Below are 22,349 nucleotides of genomic sequence, written 5' to 3' on the forward strand. Positions count from 1 at the left end.
TTGAATGTACTGATAGAGTGTTCCTGCTGGTAAGATTGATTCACTTTTTCTTTCTATGGGGATTCTCCACAGGGGTACAAAGTTGTCTTTTGGAATGGACATTTCTCACAAGATAAAGATAATCATATGAAAAAAAACTATTTGCAACCTAAAGTATTCAAAACTCTTAATAATTTGCACAGGGCTAAAGCTGCTGTATAGGCTTCATATTATAACATTAACTTGACATATGAAATACACCAAGTTAAACCTTCATTGCAGATTGTTTTGGTCACATTTCAAGGAAAATGGTGCCATAACTTCCAACCCTTTTTAACAAGCCGTTGTGGATATACAGTAGTAAAGGAAAAAAGTTCCTGCAATTGCAAATTTAAAATACAAAATAAAAAAAAAAACTTTAGCACAGCCCATTCATTTGTCACTGTCTTTCACAGATCATTATTTTCCTATTATGCTGGAAATACATCATAGGAGAGTAATAATGAGTGAGGCACTTCTGTCCTGCTCCTTTCAGTGTGTTCATTTGGGTGGTTTCTTTGCTGTGGGTTGGGTTGGGTGTGAACAAAGTAATTCAGGGCCTCAGGTGTGAAATGCCTTAGATGTCTCCTTTTGACCCTTTTTGGCCAGTCTGTTTCCCTTCTAAGCAAAGACTTGTTTTCTTTCTTTTTCTGTGTTTGAGTTGGTGACTTTGAGTAATCACCTCCATGATCCTAAAGCCAGGTTAATTCGTCAAGGTGCTTTCTCATTCTATAAAATCCCTGGCTTGATTTACAAGCATGGTGTCATGAAACAGGTTTGGCAAGTAGTGTGTTGAGAAAATGATGAGTCGTGAAAAGTGCAAGTATGTCCAGAGTGTGTATTTTATCCAGTCATTTATTAACTGCTTTAAGCAATACAGGGTCATGGGGGAGCCTTAGCCTTACCTGGTAATGGGTGCAAGGCAGGATACACCCTGGATGGGATGCCAGTCCATCACAAGGTACCCATAGACACAAACATGCACACTCACGACTAGGCCAATTTCTTCCAGAAACCAATAAAACTGGTAGAATGTTTTTTGTTACAAGTTACAAAGTATTGCCTATGTGAATGTGACATCCTTGGCCAGGATGGAAAGAAGTAGCTTCTTCCAAAGGCAAAGCACAAAAATAGACCACCTAGTTAAAAAAATACACCCGAATGACATAAAAAGAAGTCTATGTTAAAAAAAAACCGCTCCTGTCCTTTCAAATAAATTCAAGTAGAGTAGAGGGTATTATATTTTGGTGTTGTTTAGCATCTATGGGTCTTTGGGTCCACGTTAAAATAAGGGTAATATTGAACTGTAACACTTAACATCACGTTTTGAACAGGATATTTTAACAACAGGTTCTGTCTGCTAAGACGCACAAGTCTGGTTAAAATGGACATTCCTGCAGGACTTGAGGTAAATTAAATATTCTTAAATGGTCGTCTTAATCTCCAGTACAACTTTGATCTCCGCAATGTTATCAAGATGACAGTAATTTTTCTCAGAAGAGCATATCCGTATTTTTAAAAATATATATTTTTCTCTTTTTAATCAAGTGTATGAGTCTGAAGGTCTGAAGACAATAAAACGGAATGAAATCGTTAAGTTAAATTTAATGCCCATGTTGCCTTTTCCACAACAACGGAGGCTGATTTTGAGCCAGAGAGCAGTGGAGTGTAGCTCTGTTTGAAGGAAAAACTGCTAAAACAATCCCTGTAGAGTGATTACATTTTGTAAGAAAAATTGCTATTCAGGGCAAATAAAAAAGAGAAGCGAATATGCTTCCGTTAGATCTGGCCGACGCAAGTAGTAAAGCCAAGCCACAGGAATGTTTTAAATAATAATAATAATAATAATAATAATAATAATAATAATAATAATAATAATAACGTGAAGTGGTGTTTTATTGTAAAGCAGAAAAGCACCATTTCAGTTTGGGAATGATTAACAGGTTAAAAACGTGTTTCGCACACCGTTTTCAAGAAAACATTGCATTTCTTGCTTTATTGCCTCTATTTATTGCTTGATTTGGTATAGTAGATTGTACAAATGTGTACGAAAGCACTACTAAGTACAGAGAATAAACCTACGTTATCTGGGTTATTATTAGTGTTTAATAATAAATTTTTAGACACGTCTAGAAATGACATAATCACTGTGACGTAACAATTAGCTGCCTAGAGACGCGTCTTTTTAATTTAATTTGTAAAAAGCTAATATACTTAGCGGAGAAATCACAGATTTCATTTCAGAAACACATTAAGTCGTTTTTTTCCATTCTTTCTATTGGAAGGAAGAATCACCCATTCTTATTGGACGAGGTAGGGAATAGCTAAGCCCCAAATTGACGCGATTGTCTTACTCAAATGTTTTCGTCCGGGAAGAAACAGTTCTAATGGCAGCACTGCGTACCGAGAAGGAAAGGGTTGTCTTAAGCTATTTTTCTCGGGGGTTCACTAGCAGCGTTTACCACACAGTGCAGCACTGAACAGAAAATATTATTGTTCATGTTTGTCTTTTTATTATGGAACAATTCTTTTTAATGTGTTTAATAATGTCAATATGATATAGAAGAGTTGAGTGATAGACATCGAATACCAACTTCTGGCTTGTCAGAAATAAATTTATAAACGCTAAGTAACAAATAAAGTCTAGCTCACCTTTCATTGTGCTGTTCTTGCTGTTCTGTGAGAGAAACAAGATGAGCTTGAGTCACTGTAAGTGTCAGAAGAGAGGGAGAAATTGGGTCTCCTCCTGTCTGTCCACCCAGACAGAGTGCCAGTGCCCTGGGCCAGGTATGACACCTTGTCTTCCACACACACCACGTCTTATTCTTACACAATCAGCTTTTCATTACTTCATTAGACTCTTAATTTAATACTTTCCAGCTCCTAGAAGTGAGAATATTTTTTTCCCATGATACTAGGGAGAGAAGTTAAAATACAGTGTTTAAAAGAAGAAATCAATAAATAATAAAAGCTAATTAAGAAAATGATCATTTCAATAGCCTAATTAAAATGTTGGTTAAATCAAAATCTAGGATACATGGTAAAGCAGTTTTTTATTATTCCATACTGTCAAAAGTTAGGTCTTAAACAGGTCCTCTTTTATGTGTGCTGTGCTTCCAATACAGTTTTAATGAGTTTAGATTGTTATTAGAAACTGTTAGTTAATTGGGGCTGTTGTCCCTCAGACAGCAGTTTCTTTTCAGGGTTATCTGACTGGTAGCTTTAGGGGAGACTGTGTTGAAGCAGCACCAGTGTCTTCCTGCTGTCCTGATGACTGTGTGTCTGTTGCAGATGAAATCATAGCTGTAATGGAGGCTATGAACTCTGAGCCAGACACAAAGGAGCTCATGAAAGAGCTCTACACCCTCCTACAGCAAAACACGAAGGGGACACTGCCAGTGATATTGAGGTTTCTTAGCTGCACCCAGGTAATACCTCCTCATCCATACATTCACACTTCAGAAGTGCAGTTCAGTCTGAACTACAGAGAGAGCTCATTGCACTGAAACACTGTGTGAACCTGTATTCTAACTGACAACCTAGTGATCTGTGATTTATTTTTTATTACTAAAGTAATAAATATATATATATCTTGTAATTTGACAGCATTTGATCACTACTACCTCCTGGGAAATTTAGGGTTGCTGTTGGAAGAGGTGTTAGTGGGGCCAGCAGGGGGCGCTCACCCTGCAGTCTATGTCGGTCTTAATGCCCCAGTATAGTGACGGGGACACTATACTGTAAAAAAGGTGCCATCCTTCGGATGAGACATAAAACCGAGGTCCTGACTCTCTGTGGTCATTAAAAATCCCAGGGCGTTTCTCGAAAAGAGTAGCGGCGTCCTGACGAAATTTCCCATTGGCCCTTACCAATCATGGCCTCCTAATAATCCCCATCTATGAATTGGCTCATTACTCTGATCTCCTCCCCACTGATAGCCGATGTGTGATAAGCGTTCTGGCGCACTATGGCTGCCGTCGCATCATCCAGGTGGATGAGTGGAATGTCCAGAAAAGCGCTGTATAAGTGTAAGCAATTATTAATTATTATTATTACTACTAAACAGGGAATACTTTCTACTGTATATTCTATTTACTCACCAATGTGGTGAATTGGTTTGTTCTACAGTAGTAGAACTGTTTCTCCACTGTTTCAGACTCAGTAATTGTTGACAATCGTGACTGTCTCCCTGAAGGATCCCTGTGAGCTTACATCACTGATGCTGTGATGAGAGCAACAGTCTCACCCCTTGTTATCGTTCTCCCCTTTTCTAGATGACACCTGCTCATCGCACTGCAATCCTCCAGGCAGTGGAGAGGCTGCTGTGTGAGACAGGGGCAGCTCTAAAATTGGATGAGTCACTGGCTAAGAGCACCGTGTCAGTGGGCTTAAAAGAAATGACCATGTCGTCTGTAAGTGATCCCTCTTCAGGTCCTGCCTTTGGAGGAATCTTTTCCTTGACTTGTTGTCTTAAATAGGAGTAGTTTTAGTTCAGTCAAGATATGAAGTTGTTTGCATGAACTTGGCAATGAAAGAAGATTCCTCATCTGTTAAGCATGATGTCTTTATTCTATCCATTGCTCAACCACCAAGACTCCTGACATGAAAGCTAACATAAAACATTTTTTGTGACTGTTACAGAAATGGCTGCCTGATTGGCAGCAAGCAAGCAGCAATATTGTCGTGTCTGTGGTGAGAGATCACTATCATACAACCATGGACATGGTGCTGTCATATATACAGCCTGGAGAGCTCCCACACCACGCCCTGCTGCAGGCTGTGTCAGATATCTCCCACAACTGCAGTAAGTTCAGTGCTTGTAATGGTATGTGGACTAGGAACTCACACTGCATCTGATTACTGTGTTACAATTCACTCTCTTCATTTCAAAAGTTCTTTTGAGTAGGTGAAATTTAGAGCTCTCAATACTCAAATCTTTTGTTTGTGGACTGGGTGTGGGATAATTAGATGAGGTTAAAGATGAAAAACAATGAATCGTTTTAAAGAGACATGGTTATTTACTCGGCCAGGCTTCGCACCTTTAGTGTAACAGTGAGCCTTGGCCCCTATCCAGTTTGAAATGTGTTTTTTTCTACTTTTGCAGTCCTTGAAATTGCCAGTGACATGGGGAAAATTTTGAACTTTTTAGTGCCTCTTCTGCCTTTAGCAAAAACCAAAGTCATGAGGGCAATGATGTCTTTTGGTAAGTGTGAAAGCTTCATTGATTAGTGAGATATTCATTTAACATGTTTGAGAGGAGGATTTCATAGTTTAAGGCTGCAGAGTTGCATTGAGAGTACCTTGACTTAACTTATTCTCACTGAGCTACAGTACAGCTGTAGAAAAGAATCAGAGAGTGAAGCAGCTAATGACTCAACATACAGCTATGTGATAAATTGAACATCACTTGTGACTTTCCAGCATTAGGAAGCCTGTGTGAGAGTTGGAGTCAATATCAATCCCAAGCTCCAGCTGACAACATCCTGGATGTCTCACAACAGATCAGCACCAGCTATAATATTATGTCCAGTTGGCTGCCAACAACTGACTTAAAGGTATGACATCTTCCTCTCTGTATATTGCTTTATGATTTCTTGATCATTTATAACTCCATGTCCCGAAGATAATGAAAACATGGCAGGTGTGACTGTGCAGGTATCAGGTAGGACCAGCTGGACAGAGGGATGATCACCAGAATCAGGAAAAAATGGAGGACACACAAGTTATATTTTTGTGTCTATCTGATGTTGTGGACAGGTTTGCTGTCCTCTGATTGGATTGCTTGTTTGAATACTGATGTTCTCATCTCATCTTTGTCGGTAGGTGACTGAGGCCATCGTTTTGGCATTTGGACCCATGTGTAGGTTTCTGTCAGAGGAGATCCTTCAAAGAAACCTGCTAGGAATTGTTTATGCCTTCCTGCCCCTGTACGCAGTTGAATGGAATATACAGTACAACAGAATCAACAAGGTGGGTTTGTGTTAAGCACTGGGACTGCAGCTTTGCTGCTTGGGCAGATAGGAAGAATCTAACTGAATATGTGTTTAGAAGTGGTTTCTGTTTCATTTGAATTCCTCACTCATATAATCAAATTACAGAAGATTTTTAACACCTTAAGAAATATGTGTTTAGAAGTGGTTTCTGTTTCATTTGAATTCCTCACTCATATAATCAAATTACAGAAGATTTTTAACACCTTAAGAAAGAATTATGCTGAGAAATTTGCAAATATCATTGTGGAAGTTTGCAAGACAGATTGTTCTATCAGTAGTTGCATGCAGATGAATCTACCAGTACAGAATGGAAAGAGGGAGACATTCTGTCTGATACTGTTTTGTTTTCTTTATGATAAACTTTAGATTGCGAGAGTCAGGCATTTGGCTGGCTCTCCAAATTCGCATACATGTGCTCTTCATTCAGAGTCTCAGTCTGGTTGTGGAGGCAGGACTTCAGAAAGCTAGACAGGTTCTGAATTGTCATCTGAACTACATGATGAACATGATGCACACAAAGGTAATCAGGACTAAAGTTTGCAGCGATGACATATCCCTCTTCACCTACCAAGGAAGACATCACACACTGGCAAAATACTGTACAATGAATGATACATGTGTTTACTGTTGAATTCACATTAACATTAAAGTCTGTAACATATTGCATAACTTTCCAATTTGAAAATGCATCTTAATCAAATTCATACAATCTCTGCTACTAATGTGTCTGAGTAGGTAAAGGAAATGTCTATTTCTCTCAGATCTGTGAGTCTTTTGATCCTCCAGAGGATGAGAGATACATGTACCTGATCAAGAGCTTCATTGACTTAGGTGAGGGCTTAAAGCTTTATCTCAAACTTGATGCTTGAATCATAGTCTAAGACAAAGACAGTTTGACAGCTTGAGGAATAGATACAGTTCTCTGAATCTAGGAGTGAGCTGTAATCAGGTGGGCATTGATGGAATGTGTGTGTAAGCTTGACTTGTGCGACTTCCTTCTGTCTTGTTTCTCTGCAGCCAAGGTCTTTCCACAGAAGGTCCTGCAGTTTGTCTTGGTAATGCTGGACAGTCCAGTGGAAAAGAACCAACTGGGGAGCCTTACTCTGCTCTCAAATATTGTACATCAAGGTGTGTGCGCGCAGGTCCTGAGCCACTTTCATTGCTAATGAAGCTCTAACATCATGGCCACTAGTAACGTCTCAATTTCTTCACAGCATCTGTATTATTTAGGAAATAGGAATTAAAAATCAGTGCTGATGGAGCATGGGCATTTTGTCTATCTACTAATGAGGTGATCTCTATTTTCTAGTCAGCTCTTCCTCCAGTCTCTGCTGTGTCTCATTCATCTGTTTGCACTAAAACTGCACTCATACTGTATGATTGATTGTTTGTTCAGATTTCCTCAGTGAACATTTGAAGGAGTGTGTGCTGAAGTCCTTTACTGGGACCATTGGAAACACCAGCAATAAGGTACAGTCCAGCCTAAATAATATGGCCTCACTCTGTTGTGATGTGTTTATGCTCTACTGTATATCCTACTGCATCTTTGGATATGTGGATAATTCTATGGAAATACTCTAGGATGTGTAAGTAGGGTTTGTGTTTTTCATAATGTGTTGAACCTGATCCTCAGTAATGATGTGCTGTGGTTCCTGTCCTCAGGTGAAACATCTGCAGTCCCAGGTGTTGATGGAGATGGGGAAAAGGGGGTATCTGGGGCTGGAGGGCACAGTTGTTGCACTGCAATACATTGTAAAGAACTGTGCCCTTGTAGATGACATCACCAAGGTATGGAGTTGTGTATGGAATCAGGTTTACCTCGGTAGTGGTTTGGTGTAGTGACGTTTTGTAGTTACACATCTGTACATTTTAAATTTGAGTGAGTGAGGTGTAAAAACAGTGGGAAAATATTTGTGTTTTTCTGTCTTCAGAGCTCCAGGGACCCTGCGAGTATAAGCGCTGTGAGACACAGTTTTGAGGCAGTGCTGTGTTGCTGGTGCACAGATAATACTATGACTGGAGTAAGTGTCTCACTATGGTCTCTGTCACAGTACATTACTTTTCGATCTCTGAGGTAACACTGATTGTCCTCTCCACTCACTGACTTTGCTCTTTGTTATGGCCTTCATGTCTCTATCCCTCCATTTTTTCCATCTGAATTTTCTTTACAATACAGTGCTGCTTTGCTGTGGTTGAGATTTAAGTGACCTCTGTTTTGTATTGTTCTTATCAGATGCTGTGGTCCAACCTGTTGAAGTTCATTTTCTGGAGAATATACAGTGATGCTCTGCCTGTATTGTGCAATAATCTGAACGTGCTCTACAGCAGGCTATGTGAGAAGGGCTACTCTGTGATCTCTGACTTTGAAGAGCTGGGTTAGTATAGAGGCTCATCTAGTGAGTAAGTGACAGATCAACATTAATTTTACTTGTAAACAGGTACTATGTTTAGGAACTCCAATGGGAGTGGCCCTCCGCTGTCCACTCGGAGTGACGGTGTAATAAATTTGGTATTTCCAGAATCATTTCACTCCAAAGTGCTTACCTGTGTTTCATTTTTATGTCAATGTCTCTGTATTTCAGATTACATAGCTTCACCAGATATCATGCTGATTATACTTCTGGTAAGTAAGGCCACAGCTGGCAGAACACAAGTCACCTTGAGTGAGTTGAGAAAGGCATGAGTTCTGAAGTTTAGTAATTATCAGTGGTCCTGAGCTGAATTTCTGTGGTAATGTCTGTTTCCCAGCTTGGAGCCTCTCAGTCGCTCAGAGGTGGGCATGAGTGCCTGACACTTCTGCACTCCCTGAGCCCAATCATTCACCCCAGGCTGCATAGCGTGTGGGAGCATCTCATTCCACCCCTGGCCAGGAGCCTCACAGGTACTCCCATACTGACCCCACTGCCCTGCAATGGACTGGCTTTCCGCCCAAGGTGTACCTTGACTTGTCCCCCTGCCCTGAATTGCAAGAAGCAAATTCGAAAATGGATAGATGGATGAAATGTTTTGCTGCTGCTTTCATTGTTGCAGTGTGTTTGAATAGTTCGGGGATGTTTGTTAACAAACAGCACAGAAAGGACACAAATTGGAAATCAACATATGTTGCAGTGTTCTAATCATCCTCAGAATTACAGCAATATTTTTGTAGGAGAGTATAGCAGATTTGCCCTTAATCAATGGAGATATTTAGTTTCATTCATAGGGGTTGATCCGATATGAATTGTTAAGAATGTAAAAAGTTACAAAGAAGAGAACAATCTATTTTGCTTGTTTGGTAGTAAGAATCTAATTGATTCAGGGATTTCATCTGACCATTTATTGAAATAAACCAGGACATCAGTTTGAGCAACACTGCTGGGAAGCTACAGTACCTTACTATTATATACTGTATTATTTTGTCCATTGAATCCAAAATATGATGCCATTTTCATATCTTGTCCAGAATTGTACAGGACTACAGCAGATCAAACCAGGATTAACTTTGTCAGCATTTATTTGTCACAGTTGTAACTTACCTGATTTTCTGGGTTGACTGCCTGAATCACACCTATTCTTGATCAATAATCTCTGTACTGCTCCAGTCCATATATGACGGTGTTAAACTCTTTCTCTGTTGTGTTTCAGAATTGCAAGAGGTAGAGATATCCCTGGAGCAGTGGCAGGAAGGGCTGTATGTGGTATGTACTGAGAGAGAGGGCGGGATAGATAACATACTCAGAGTAAAGGGAGGGGGGCAGGCAAAGAAAGTAATCTTTTTCCTGTTAAGGGAACGTCAGGCATTAAACAATGACAGCTGTCTTATGCTTGAGCACCTGAGTACCCGTGGATTAATGTAAATAAATTTTCCTGAGCTGAAACTGCTGTATTATATTGTGTGCTAATACCTGTGTAGTTCCACAAGGTGGTGTCTGAATGTGTCCACTGTGCATCCTAATATGGAACTGAGTGCCTCCCCTGTGTGTGTTCAGCTCCTGTCTAAAACCCTGAGTTCAGTGGCAGATGAGGCCTGGGCCTGCAGCCTCACAAAGGCCATGACCAGAGGCATTTGCACACTCATCTCCACCAGTGAGGAGAAGGTGAGTCTGATAAGAGAACCTCGAAATGTTATGTACTGTCTGTGACTGGAATAGCTCTCTGTGTCTGTAGCATCATGCTTCTGAATGAGGTTTATTCCCTGAATAATGATCTCTGAAAAATATTTCAGAAAGATAAGACTCAAGATATACTGTAGTATAGGTCAAAGACTCTGACTAGTAATTTGTTCTGTATTGTGAGTGTGCAGGCTGGCCAATAGTAAGGTGATGATGTGTGAGTGATCTGTTAGAGGATCCACACTTCCCTAACTGTCATGTCCTCTCAGTGCTGTTGTACAGAGCAGCTTCCTGAGCTCAGTGTTCACTCTGCTCTCCGCTGGTATCACAGGCCTTCCTGTGCCAGTGTGTGGGTGTGGCAGTCCAGCACGTTTCTCGCCAGGACACTGTGAGAGATGTGCTTCAGGACGCTCTCCTAGGAATTCGGTACGAGAGGCCTGTGGAGAGAGAGGTAAAGTGATCCGTCTCTTGAGTAACTCTAAAAGGCTCATAGTTATGAGGATGGAAATGTGTCAGTCTAGGAAATGATATTATATGAACGTGAAAATAATTTAAAGAAAACTTTTTTCTCCTAAAAAATGTAATTTGTAATGTTGACTATATATCATTTAATTAAGTAATTAAAATATAATTATACAGTACAGTCTTACACCTGTTGCTTGGTGGGATAGGCTCCGGCTCCTCCACGATCCTAAATTGGATGAAATGGTTAGAAAATGGATGGATAGATGTTATTATAGATGATAAGCACTTACTGTAGTTGTCAGTTGGACACTGACAGTGGTCAAAACTGGAGAAACTGGAGAATCTGGAGAAACTGGTCTCCTCACACGCGGCATAGAACTGAGGTGTCTGGCGAGCACCCACTCTTGGTATTTCAGTGATTTAATAAATAGACTTCTCCATTCTTGCTCCAATGTAATGGAGCATTTTTCCCATTGACGTTTTTTAAAACATGCAGTAGTAGTGTTAGTCAGGGGGTAGAAGCCAACAGGAGCTTCTAGAGGGCCAACAGAGTCTGAGATGTGTTCTCTCTCCTTGTCTCATTCTAACACATAAGTGTTGTGTATCTACTGGAGTATATTTAGACATATATTTGTCTAAAATGATATTGGTGACTGTGCTGTATTTTCAATGAATCTGAAGAAACACACCATGGTAGTACTTGCACTGTACAAGGGTCACTAAGAGAGCCTGTCGGGTGTCCCAGGGGCTGGCAGTGTTGATGGGGCTGTGTGCCAGTGCCCACCCTGATGTGGTGCTGTCTGTGCTGGAGGGAGTGGAGAAGACCGATCCGGAGATCTACTGCAGTGAGCTTTGCTCTGAGGTAGGTACACTAGTTCAGTTCTGAGTGATAAACCACAGCTCTTCTTTAATGTCAGCCTTTGCCTACAGTTTTCTTTCAGCACTACTACAGCAATATTCTTAGGAGCTAATATAGTTGAAATGCCCTGCTTCTTGGACTTTTAATAGTTTTTGTCATTTATGTTGACTTAATTCTAAATTTTTCTAATTAACTGTGTTATTTGTAGAATCAGTAAGAACATTACATACTTAGTGAGAAGCAGAATTAGTTTTGTACATGCTTTATTCTTTTAATTCCATTATGTACATGTATTACTTGCATTTACAAAAGGTCTCTTTTGATCTTTTAAATTGGACACAATTTGTTTTTAATTGCAAGTGCACAGTGAAAGAATTCAATCATTCAGTCAGCATAGGAGCTCTGAGTGCAGGATAATTCCTCAGTTTACGTTGAGGACTCTTCTCTATGGACATTTCATGAGGACTCACACTGAAGCTCACAGTTCTTTCTAATTAAACAAACAGCTGAAATGACTAATGAGAAGATGCCATCTACACTGTGTTGGTTTTCCCTGCAGAGTGATTTTACCATCGCTCTCATCCTTTCCTATGGGCATGTTGCTCTCAAAGCACCATGGCTCCTGCAACAGAGAATGGAGACTGACTTTTTTGGCAGAGTCAGACAACATTTCACCACTAAGGTAGGCAAAGGTTTAGTGTTCCTTGAAGGACAAAAGGCCTGTGAACATAATCCTAACAGGTCCTTTCTATAATGTGTGTAAAAAAAGAATCTCAGACTCAGACTCAGCATCTCATGCCCTTTTCAGCTGTTACTGATTACACAGTGGCTCTGACACTTTCATACACTGTTTGTGCTAATTGGGCAATCAAAGTAAAATACACTTTTTTGAGACAAATAAAGTACAAATACAGTAACTTCTAAAACCAAGGGAGTACTTAAACTGTTAGAATAATCATCTCTCACCGAAAACAAAAGCAGTTTTAACAGTTGTGCACATTTCACTCTCTGAACCTCTACCTGCTCTGAAAGACTCCTTGAGTGCAGATCACAGTTCAGGCTGGTGGAGGTGAAGTGTTCATCCTCCTTGCAGGAGTGCCTGGGCTTTGAGTGAGTGAGTTACTGTCTGTCCCCCTGCAGGACTCTAGCATCAGACTGATCCTGTGCCGTAGTGTGGGGATGATCTCTCAGGCCGTGCTGAGCTCCAGTCACACTGGGACTCCCAGCTTCCCAGCCAAGGCCCAGCTCCTGGAGACAATGATGGTCAGTGTCACCTGCTGCAGTGAGACTGTTGGTGTCACACACTGATGTTCTAGACAGTCTTATTCTTTCAGTATGAATGAGCTGGGAGCGAAGTGGTATTACTCTTTCCCTGCCTGCAGATGATCCCAATCTTTCAAAACTGTGTTACATCATTTTATGTGCACCAGGCCAGCTCTGTCTCATGATTAAGGGCTGGAAATGATTTTGGTATAATGTGATTCTTAGAATATGCTATCAGGAATACCGGGAATTATCAGGAATATTCTGATATTCCAGTGACCTTCTTCATCACTGATTCTTCACTTCCTTTTCTTGACTCTGAGTTCCTTTGCACATATTGTACAAGGATCTCTGTGAGATTCCAATGGAAAGAAGTGGTGTTTTGAGGTTCTGGAAACTTCCTCTCTTCCATCACTTTACAGGAGTTTATTAAAGAGGAGCCCAGTGACCCCCTGAGCTCTCCAGTCCGCTTGCTGGCCCTGCGCAACTGTGTAATACTGAGGTACAGCTTCTTGAATAATCTTTCATTACTGCAGCTGCCTCACAATTACATTTTTAGCTGTGCTTGAAACAAGAGAAACAAGAGGAGACATTAGGTTTGATGCCCTCATAATAAGTTTAAGTGTTGTACATCAACTCCCATACTTCCACATTCTTACACTGTATACTATAATTTAGAATATACTGTAAGGTAGTGTATGATCTTCATTTATTGCCACATTATTTGTGTAAAATGACCTGATGTCATGGGATTCCAGCTCTTTTAATATGATAACTCAGTTCTAAAAGTTGATAACTGATCAGTACTGTGTCTCCTCAAACTGTATCTTGTCACACAGTTGTTTCAACCCAGTGCTGCCTGATGTGCACAATACCTTACTGCATATTTGTGCAAAGGCTGTGCTCACATTGTCTCCAGAGGATTCCAGTGGGCCTGAGCCCCAGGTAAGGAGTGATAGACTTGACTATTTGACACTAAGTAGGACACATGAGACAGTAAATGTATTAAGAATATTGTTTCTTTATGGAGTCTTTCAGGATTCACAGGTTGGAAAGATTACTTGAACTATTCATTTCAAAGCATAACCTTTGAAAAAAGTTTTTTTTTATGAATGTCTATGTGCTATGTGTGGGGTAGGTGCTGTACAGTGACATTGCTGAGGCTCTTCTGTACCTGCTGCTCAAAACACTGCAGCAAAACATCAGCCCAGCCGGACTGCAGGGAGCACTTGAGGTCAGAACTTTATTCTATTGTGATTTGGAAGCTTGGTATCAGACTTCTGTTTCAGAAGAACAGAAGAAGTTAAAACAATAAAACAGTTCAAGCATATTGTAGCTTAATGGACAGAAATAAATATATGATATTTTTGTAATTCATGCTGGTAAATTTGTAATAATAAGGTGTCAAATCTGCCATATTTGTGTACAAGGTAATTATAGAAGGGATGTGTGAGCATTATACCTTCAAACAATCCTAATAGTGTTGGTGGTTTTAAAACTGTCATTTGCTCTATCACGACACTCACTGTCTTTTCCTTGTTTTCCTCAGCCTGTGCAAGCCTGGCTCAGCTCTGCCCATACCTGGGAGAGAGTGAGAGCCATTGAAATCACAAAAGCCCTTCTCCTGTTCTACCTTGAGAACTTTTATCCCATGGTGAGACTGGAGTTATACTGCATATTAACAAAGTGGAATTCTTTTTAGGGAAAATCTATTCTTAATTAAGCACACCTGTGACGACATGATTTGAGGAATTGAAGGGAAACTGTCAGTTCATGGTTGCCATAAATGTAATTCCGCAGCTGAAGCAGACTCATCAGACTCATCTCTGGAATGTGTTCTCTGTCCCAGAATAACTTGATGTTCCCTGTTGGGGAGCTCCTAGGACTCCTCTTCCCCCGGTGCTGTGATACAGAGCCATCTGTCAGGGAGAAGGCAATGGAGTGTGTCATCACAGTACTGAACATCTGGATGAGCGGAGAAGGTAAAAATGAAGCAGCTCACAGTACAAACAAAAACAATTTAAAATTCTGACAGTGTGGATAGATAGTGGATCTGTTCCTGACAGTATTGAGAGATGGTTACTCTGTGCCTCACTGACTCAGAGACTTGTACTTCTGAGTATTTATAGACAGTGATCTTCTATCAGATCTAGTGGATCACTCAGTTCAACAAGATCTTTCTCTAAACAGAATTAATATCAAACATATCTGAGAATCACTAAGAGTTTGTATCCTGTGTGTTAAATTCATGCTGTTTCTCTGCAGATCGAGCTCACAAAAGCTGTGCCAAGAGTCTCATGACTCTGAAAAAATCAGTCTACATGGAGCTTGACCAGGGCACAGTCAGGGGCTCTTGCTCTGCTGTCACACAGGTAAGGACAGTCTCTAACACAGCCATGGCAAGGAGCTTGGTGTGCTGTCTGAAAATTATAGTGCAAAGCAGTAAATACTGAAAACTGCTTTGCTTTGGTGTTTCTTATTTTGTCTATGATTACTCTAGAACTGTACATTGTTTATTTATGAACATGGCTTAATGGTTTCATTCCATCACTTTTGTGTTCAATGTAGTGGGTTGACATCAGATTCTTGGTTGTGAGTGGGTTATAATTGTATTTGCGCTAACCTCTTGAAGGACGATGTCTATGAAGGTGTTTTCTTGTCTGAACCTCTTTGTTCACTGTTTATTAAATCCCAAGATTTGGATGTCTGCTCTTCTGGCTGGTGCTAAAACAGATGGAGCCTGATCTATCTATGTCTTTGTTTCCCAGCTGGTAGGTCGATTGCTCCCTCACCACCAAATGAAGATCATGATAAAGGGCCTGTTTGACAGGCTGCTGCTGGACTCTCAGCACAGCTGCTCCAGTGCAGCGTGTATCACCATCACACGCCTCTTCCAGAGTCACAGGAAGGAGCTGGCCAGCATGGTGAGGACATAACAGCATTGTCATATTTCACGGACAGTAGACTTATCCTTTAATCATTCTGATCTTGTGTGTTAAAAGCTTCCTAGAGAAGCAGAGTGCTGGTAACTCCATGAGAGTTACACTAAACTCTGTCTGTGTTCCCTCGAGTACCTTTACCTCTTAGGAACCAAGAGAGTCTCTGTGTGTCGGTACTTGATCTGTGAGCAATATCTCAGCTGCCAGATCATTAGGACCCTTTCATATTTGCCTCTTAGTTTCTTTTAATATACTGTAGGTGATGTGGGATTTTAGTTCACAGTAACAATCAAAAATTGTGACAGTAAATTGAGAGTACTTGATGACTTTTAGGAACCTATCAAATATAACAATTTGCAGTCTAACACATAGGTTATAAATATACAATATAATACAGTATATACAATTTATTGGTATTACACCATGCGTAACAATCAACAAACGTCATAGAATATATCTGAATGGATCTGCTGGGATTACAAAGAGTAGAGTTCAAAGATTTTAAATTTATCAACTAAATGTGTGTGATCTGTCTCATAGGTTTATCAGTCTCAAATACTTCCATCTTATTTATATGCTCAAATAGAAAATGTGCATTTACAGTCATGAAGTAAACATCAAACTTGTGTTTGGAATAACAGTTCAACTGAAAATTTTGTTGGGCAAACGTTCATGATGAGTTAAACTTCCAGCTGGTAAGGCAGAGCTTGGTTGATTGGTCCATGGTCTGACTTTCAGCTGTTCGCTCTATATCTGTCACCATGCCAGCGAGATAGAAGAAAAGAGCTTTGCCTGGCATAGCTGGGTAGCTCGCATTGGCCCTCAGGCAGCTGAGGAACACAAGATTTCTTCTGTTTCAGGAAGAATATCTTGGACAGAATTCTGTACTTTACTGACTCACTCTCGTGGCCTTTTGTCAGTTGCTAGTTCAGCTGGAGAGATAAGGATCCAGTAGGTTGGTTAACCAAAGAAAATCAGTTGGGTTCTAGTTTTTAGGGAAAGACATCACAAGTTGGTGATTGGCTGAGATCCTATCAGGTACAGATCTACAGATCTGTCATTGGTGAACTTTCCTTTGGGTGATGGATAGTGACCTTGGACTTGTAGTCTTGGGAAGAAACAGGCTACAGTTTTGATACAGTCCATCTGCGCTATATATCATTACACAGTTCAGGTTTGATACAGCTTTACGATGTCTCTTTTTACAGGGGCCTATAGCACATTCCTGTGCCCTTACACAGAGAGGCACCAGACTGCTTGGTCAAGTCAGCACAAAGATTATTAGAAATCTTTAATAACGCTTAATTCCAAGTGTAACAATTGGCCTTGTCTCTACAATCTTTGTTAAATCTTTGTTTAACTTTTCCTTTTGTAACTTTTGTTTAGTGCAGCACATTGTAATATAAAAACAATAAAGGGTTCATGAGATCAACTTGATAAATTTCAGCTTCCCTCGCAGTGAGGCGATTGACCCCTGTTATTCTTGGTCCCTCTAGATTCCTGACATGCTAGAGGTCTTTATGACCTGCTGGAATCTGCATGAGAGTGTGAGAGAGAGTTTGAAGGAGGGGGTTGTGTGTCTGGCATCACACAACCTCAAACTCACCATCAGCTTCCTGTTGACCTGCTCTTCTATCCGTGAGAGGTAACACACTGGGACACTGGAGTGCCAATACAGCCCTACAGTAGTAACTGTGCTGAAAGAGTCTCTGTTTCTCTCAGACAAACTGAAACACTTTAGCTGGGTAAAGCTATATACCTTAATGTGTAGAATGATGCTGGATCCTTGATTTATTTTTTGTGCAATAGTGACAATGATATTTTCATGTATCTTTTTCAGTTTGCTCATGGAGGTTTGGCAGGCCCTTAGCACCAGCCAGGTCGCGCCCAAGATTGTGAAGCACCTGGCTGATTATCTCTGCCTAACAAAGGGAATGCAGATGGGTGATCTGGCCCTGGCTGTAAGTGACCATAGAGTCTGTCTCAAGGCATTTCAAAAAGCCAGATAAATAGGGATACTGTGCTCAGTTTACAATGTGGAGGTACTTTTTCCTTCTCTAAAACACTTGTTCCAGCCATTGTGTACATTAAATCTGACTTCTGGTCCTCATTCCTCAGACACCAAGATACAGGAAGGAGCATCTGGCAACTAAAAACTCAACCATGGAGACCCCAGTGGAGTCAGTTGTCCTGCGGGCTCTGTCTGGACTAATGACCATCCTGTCTGTCTGCAAAAAGAGTCAGATCAAGTTGCTGGTGCCTCTTGTGTACCGTAGAGCAAAGCTCTGCCTGGACAGTGTAGGTTTCTGGGGTGTTTCTTATTCAGATATGTTTCTACGTAAAATCCAAGTAGGACCATTGTTAATGTTTATCAGTCACAATGTTTGTACAGTGAGCGACAATGACACTATATTTAATAACATGTATTTTGTTCATGTAGAAATGAACAGAAGTGGGAATGTTATGGGTTGTACAGTATGTGTAAAGTACCACTCGCCCCATGTATCCTTCTTACAGGGGAGCCATGAAGTCCGCAGCAACACTGTGCTTCTTCTGGGGCAGCTGGTCAGGCTGGGTTCAGAGGATGCTGCCATAAAAAAAGAGGTCCACAGCTCCCTGGTCAGTCTGCTGCTCAATCTCACTGACTGCTGCCCAGAGGTTAACCAGGTAAAGACACACAGCTGCTCTTGGCTGGAGTCAGGCTGTGAGACTGGAGAGCACAGAAGAGAGACTCAGTCTTTCTTCTGTGCATGGCAGACCTTTGGGTTTAACAAGATTTCAGTGCTTCTTACAGGAATGCCTAAAGCTGTTTCCATAAACTGTGGTTCTACACTGAACCAGTGAACCTGTAGACCTTTGTGCATGTGAGGAGTGGCAAGTGTGTTGTCAAATAGTATAAATTTGGAAATATTTTATGTTACCACGCAATAATCAAAAATATATTTATTAAACTTTTATATTATTTATATTATATTTTTATTATATTATATTATTTTGATACCATATCAAAATGGTAACTGTCTGAATCGGACATCCCTGACTCAAGAACTGTATTTTGCCACATTTTCTTTGGGTTGGTGCTAGAGTCATACCTGCGACATTTGTGAATCAAATGGCTGATTGCATCTTTTTTAACATTAGTTTGGGATATGGGTCATGTTTCACATAGCAGATGATGGCTTAAACAGATCGGCATGATGTCAGGTTCAAATCTGAAACAGGTGCAGCTGTGGATGTGACATCTACCAATTTTCATTTTTCCCAGTCTGCAATATTGTTTGACACCAGACTCCTCCAGTACCAGCAATTCTCACCAAGTCTTTGACCAGGACTGTTTTCAAATTGGGGAAGCAAAAAATCACTGCCATCATTGTACTGTATGTATCAAGTTCGGAAATCCAAAAACGATTTTGAGATGCTATCATTGTTGCATAGACATATTTCAGATCTAGCCTAATTTTTTGTAAATACTGAACTTCATCAATGTATTGCCTATATGAAGATTAACACTGGTTTTAATGGTCTGGATTTCTCTAGGCCTGCAGGACAGCTCTGTGGGAGGCTGTGCCATCAATGGGCTCCTCTGTTATCACAGGACTTTTGGAGGAGACCTTCAGCCAAGACAAGGAGCTGAATGTCCTCCAGTTCATTAAGGACATAGCCAGCATTCTGGTGAGTGAGGATCTCCTGGGATTGTCTTCTGAATTGATGGAGGGAGAAGAAAGCAGCCATAAGGCACTGACTCCTGTCTAGCAGCAAACATACTAGGATTTCTTCCTTTGCGATTAGTATGAATTAGGTAATTAATGAATACTATCTGAGATAAAGCATGGCCATTTGGATCTTTACATAACAAAAACTTGAGTCTGTGTCCCAACTGTGTATAAGTCTGAAATGTCTGCAAGTGACTTCACCTACACCATGAATGTCAGCCTCACTTCACACTAGATGGTGCCCAACCTCAGTATGAGTGTGAGATGAGTGTGTGCTTCAACCAGCACTGACCCTAGTTTTTTGGGAGCCCTAGACAAGACCTTTGAAAGGGCCCCTCCGGATCAAGATTTGCACATACACTTTTATTGTCAGGTCAGCTCCCAACACAACCTTATTTTACTACTTAGAATAATAAAATAAATGAATTATATAACTAGAAAACATTTATTAACCAGCTTTGAAGAACACATAATAAATAACTTATAAACAAGAACACAGGCACACATTTGACTGAAGGTAATAAAAAGGAGGATTAATAACAACAAATAATGATAAACAGGATCTCTCTTACTTCCAAATTTTAGCAAATCATAACTTACAAAGTACTGAACTGAAACTTTGTAGAAGTGAATTGTAGAAATATATGTTAAATTAAGAACTAAAAAAGTGCTCTCAATAACAAGGAGAACACAGGAGAAACTGCAAGGAAAACAATGTGTTTTAATACTGATTACTAAAAAATGAACAGTATTTGTCACTGTACATTGACTTTCACACTTTATTTGGCTGTGAATCTGTTAACTTCTAATAAAACACATAAAGTAGTCTATGTAGGAACAAGTAATAGGTTTATTCCATGCTGAAAAAAGAAAGAGAACACAACGTTTCGGCCGTGGAGCCTTCTTCAGGCCTTCTTCACGACACACCTGAAGAAAGCTCCACGGCCGAAACGTTGTGTTCTCTTTCTTCTTTTTTTCAGCATGGAATAAACCTATTACTTGTTCCTTTGCAGCCTACGCATGCTGACGCAGCTACCCACCTGAACTAAGTAGTCTATGTGTCTAGCTTGAAAATGTGACTTGTCTACTGTTCACTAGTTACGTGGATCTGACTGACTCAAAGCCTGTCATTATTACATTGTTATTCATATTGTGCATTATTACACTGACTTCACTTGGCATACCTCTGTTTTGAGGTTGCTTATCCTGCTCTTCTTTTCTGTGCTTCAGAAACATTACATTACTGGGCTTTCATTAGTATAACCAACAGCAGCAACAGAGAGAGCTGCTATAGGGTATTTTTCACTCTCATTTGAATGTAACAATTAAAAATATATTGTGTTGGAGTTGCCTGGTTTGCCTGTGCTTAGGGCTAGCCCTGGCTTCAGCCTCCTGCCCTGAAATGGAATGCTGTCTGTCACAGGGGGCTTTTTGCACTAAGTGGAGTGGAATTTCATACAGCCCTTTAATATCCTCTGTGTACAGATAAAGAGATTCCCTGGCAATGTCAGCCTTTACCAGAACTGTGCCCTCAAGTTTGCAAGGAGCAGATGTCCATGGGTTCGAGAGAGTGCTGCCATCTTCATTGGTAAGAGTGTTGACAGAGCATAGACATAAGTTTAGACATCACAAAGCTCTTTTGATTTTACCTCAAATTGCTTTTATTCAGAAGATATTCCGTTACAGAATATCACACTTTGGCACATTTCTGTCATGTTATCTCCTGTTGGTAAAAGATTATTGGACAAAATTGGTCTTTCTCTGCATATCACATGATGTTCAACAGCTGAGTTCATGTGCTACAGTTAGGCAGCCTGTATGAGACATGTTCCAAATCTCTGTACCAGATGTCTCCCATATCAATACTGCAGCAGACTGTTCGGGGCACCAGTTTCTTGCCAGGCTTACAAATGTCACCAGGAAACAAGCCATGATGATGTTGTGTCCTTTCAGAGTCTCCTGACTGTTGTGTGTCCAGTATCTCTGATTGTTAAATCTCTGTTTCAGGCCTCCTAGTGCAGCAGCGGCAAAAGACCCTCTGCTCATGCTTGGCCATCAGAAGAGCCCGTCAAGGTGAAGAAACCTTCCTGTTTCTCTTTGAAGAAGTTCCAATATGTTGAGCAGTTGTTCTTGCTGTCTGTAAGCCTTAGCATACCAAACAGAGTACCCAGAGTGCAAAGACCTTAGGGTCTCTCAGCATTGAGCAAATTCTTCTTAAAGTAAATCATTCCCACCCACAACTGAAGAAACCCCTGGGCACCATATAATCCAAATCTCAATTATGTTTAATTTCAAATTCAAAATACATAATATTTGCAGTCAGAAGACTTCCCTTGGTAATGCTTTATATCTGTTTTTAAAGCAACTAAACTGTGATTTGTAATGCTTTGAGAGTTTCTTCCTGTTTTATGCCTTAGAAGTTTTGTCCTATGTGCAGTTGTTCTTCATATGAATGTTAACAATAATGAAAGTTGAGATAATGGTGTCTTTTCTTAGATCAATTTCATTTAGAGAAAACAGATCTCACACAATAAATCTTATTCTCTTTCTTTAATCCCACTTCACTTGGTTCTGGCCATGCCATTCTGATCTGTGATCTTTACAGCTGCAGCTTGTACTTGCTGCTGTGCAGAATGAACAGGTTTCCAAGAGTAAAAGGGTTGTTTATTTTCTTCCCCAGGCCTGAGGGCGCTCCTGCAGGATCAAGAGCCCAGGGTGCAGGAAAGGGCTGCCGAAGCTATGAGGTTCTTCAGCCAGCCCTGAACAGCCATGTTGTTTTTTTGAGCTGGGGCTTACAGGGGTGCCCGACTCTGGAGGTTGCAGCCAGAGATACATGAGAACCCCCTGTTCTTTGGAGACTCTGTGTGCTGAACCCAAAAGGCCTGAGTCAATCACTATTGATGTAGTATAATAAACAAAAAATTAATAAAAGTCTACTTTTAATGTTTATTATTCAAAATGCTATGACTGATGAAGCCGACTGGAGGTAAAGTAACACTGTATTGTAG

The 22,349-nt window shown here is 40.5% G+C and overlaps 1 protein-coding gene across 1 annotated transcript; it reads left to right on the forward strand.

Annotated features, from left to right (window-relative positions):
* The first annotated feature begins 1,402 nt into the window (after positions 1-1,402).
* On the forward strand, positions 1,403-22,272 carry LOC148830725 (maestro heat-like repeat-containing protein family member 1). The gene is made up of 38 exons (XM_088922247.1): positions 1,403-1,426; positions 2,712-2,805; positions 3,310-3,446; positions 4,293-4,430; positions 4,660-4,822; positions 5,123-5,221; positions 5,440-5,573; positions 5,842-5,988; positions 6,439-6,531; positions 6,773-6,842; positions 7,029-7,139; positions 7,408-7,481; positions 7,674-7,799; positions 7,943-8,032; positions 8,245-8,386; positions 8,594-8,634; positions 8,760-8,892; positions 9,636-9,688; positions 9,980-10,087; positions 10,434-10,553; positions 11,313-11,429; positions 11,986-12,108; positions 12,567-12,689; positions 13,112-13,191; positions 13,529-13,634; positions 13,828-13,923; positions 14,239-14,343; positions 14,539-14,671; positions 14,955-15,061; positions 15,458-15,613; positions 17,125-17,273; positions 17,469-17,589; positions 17,747-17,926; positions 18,146-18,295; positions 19,166-19,300; positions 20,827-20,929; positions 21,349-21,414; positions 22,022-22,272. Exons 1-38 carry the CDS (start codon positions 1,403-1,405, stop codon positions 22,102-22,104), a joined length of 4,230 nt encoding a protein of 1,409 aa, XP_088778373.1. The 3' UTR covers positions 22,105-22,272.
* The last annotated feature ends 77 nt before the right edge of the window (positions 22,273-22,349 follow it).

This window comes from Atractosteus spatula, chromosome 7, assembly GCF_055471065.1.
Source record: "Atractosteus spatula isolate fAtrSpa1 chromosome 7, fAtrSpa1.hap1, whole genome shotgun sequence".
Lineage (NCBI taxonomy): Eukaryota > Metazoa > Chordata > Actinopteri > Semionotiformes > Lepisosteidae > Atractosteus > Atractosteus spatula.

What these genes read in the sequence shown, in the direction of transcription:
- LOC148830725 (XM_088922247.1), top strand. Translation starts at nt 1,403, where the DNA reads ATGGACATTCCTGCAGGACTTGAG. An exon ending in ACATTCCTGCAGGACTTGAG is followed by an intron (nt 1,427 to 2,711) that starts GTAAATTAAATA and finishes GAGAGAAACAAG; the next exon opens with ATGAGCTTGAGTCACTGTAA. An exon ending in TTGTAGATGACATCACCAAG is followed by an intron (nt 7,800 to 7,942) that starts GTATGGAGTTGT and finishes TTCTGTCTTCAG; the next exon opens with AGCTCCAGGGACCCTGCGAG.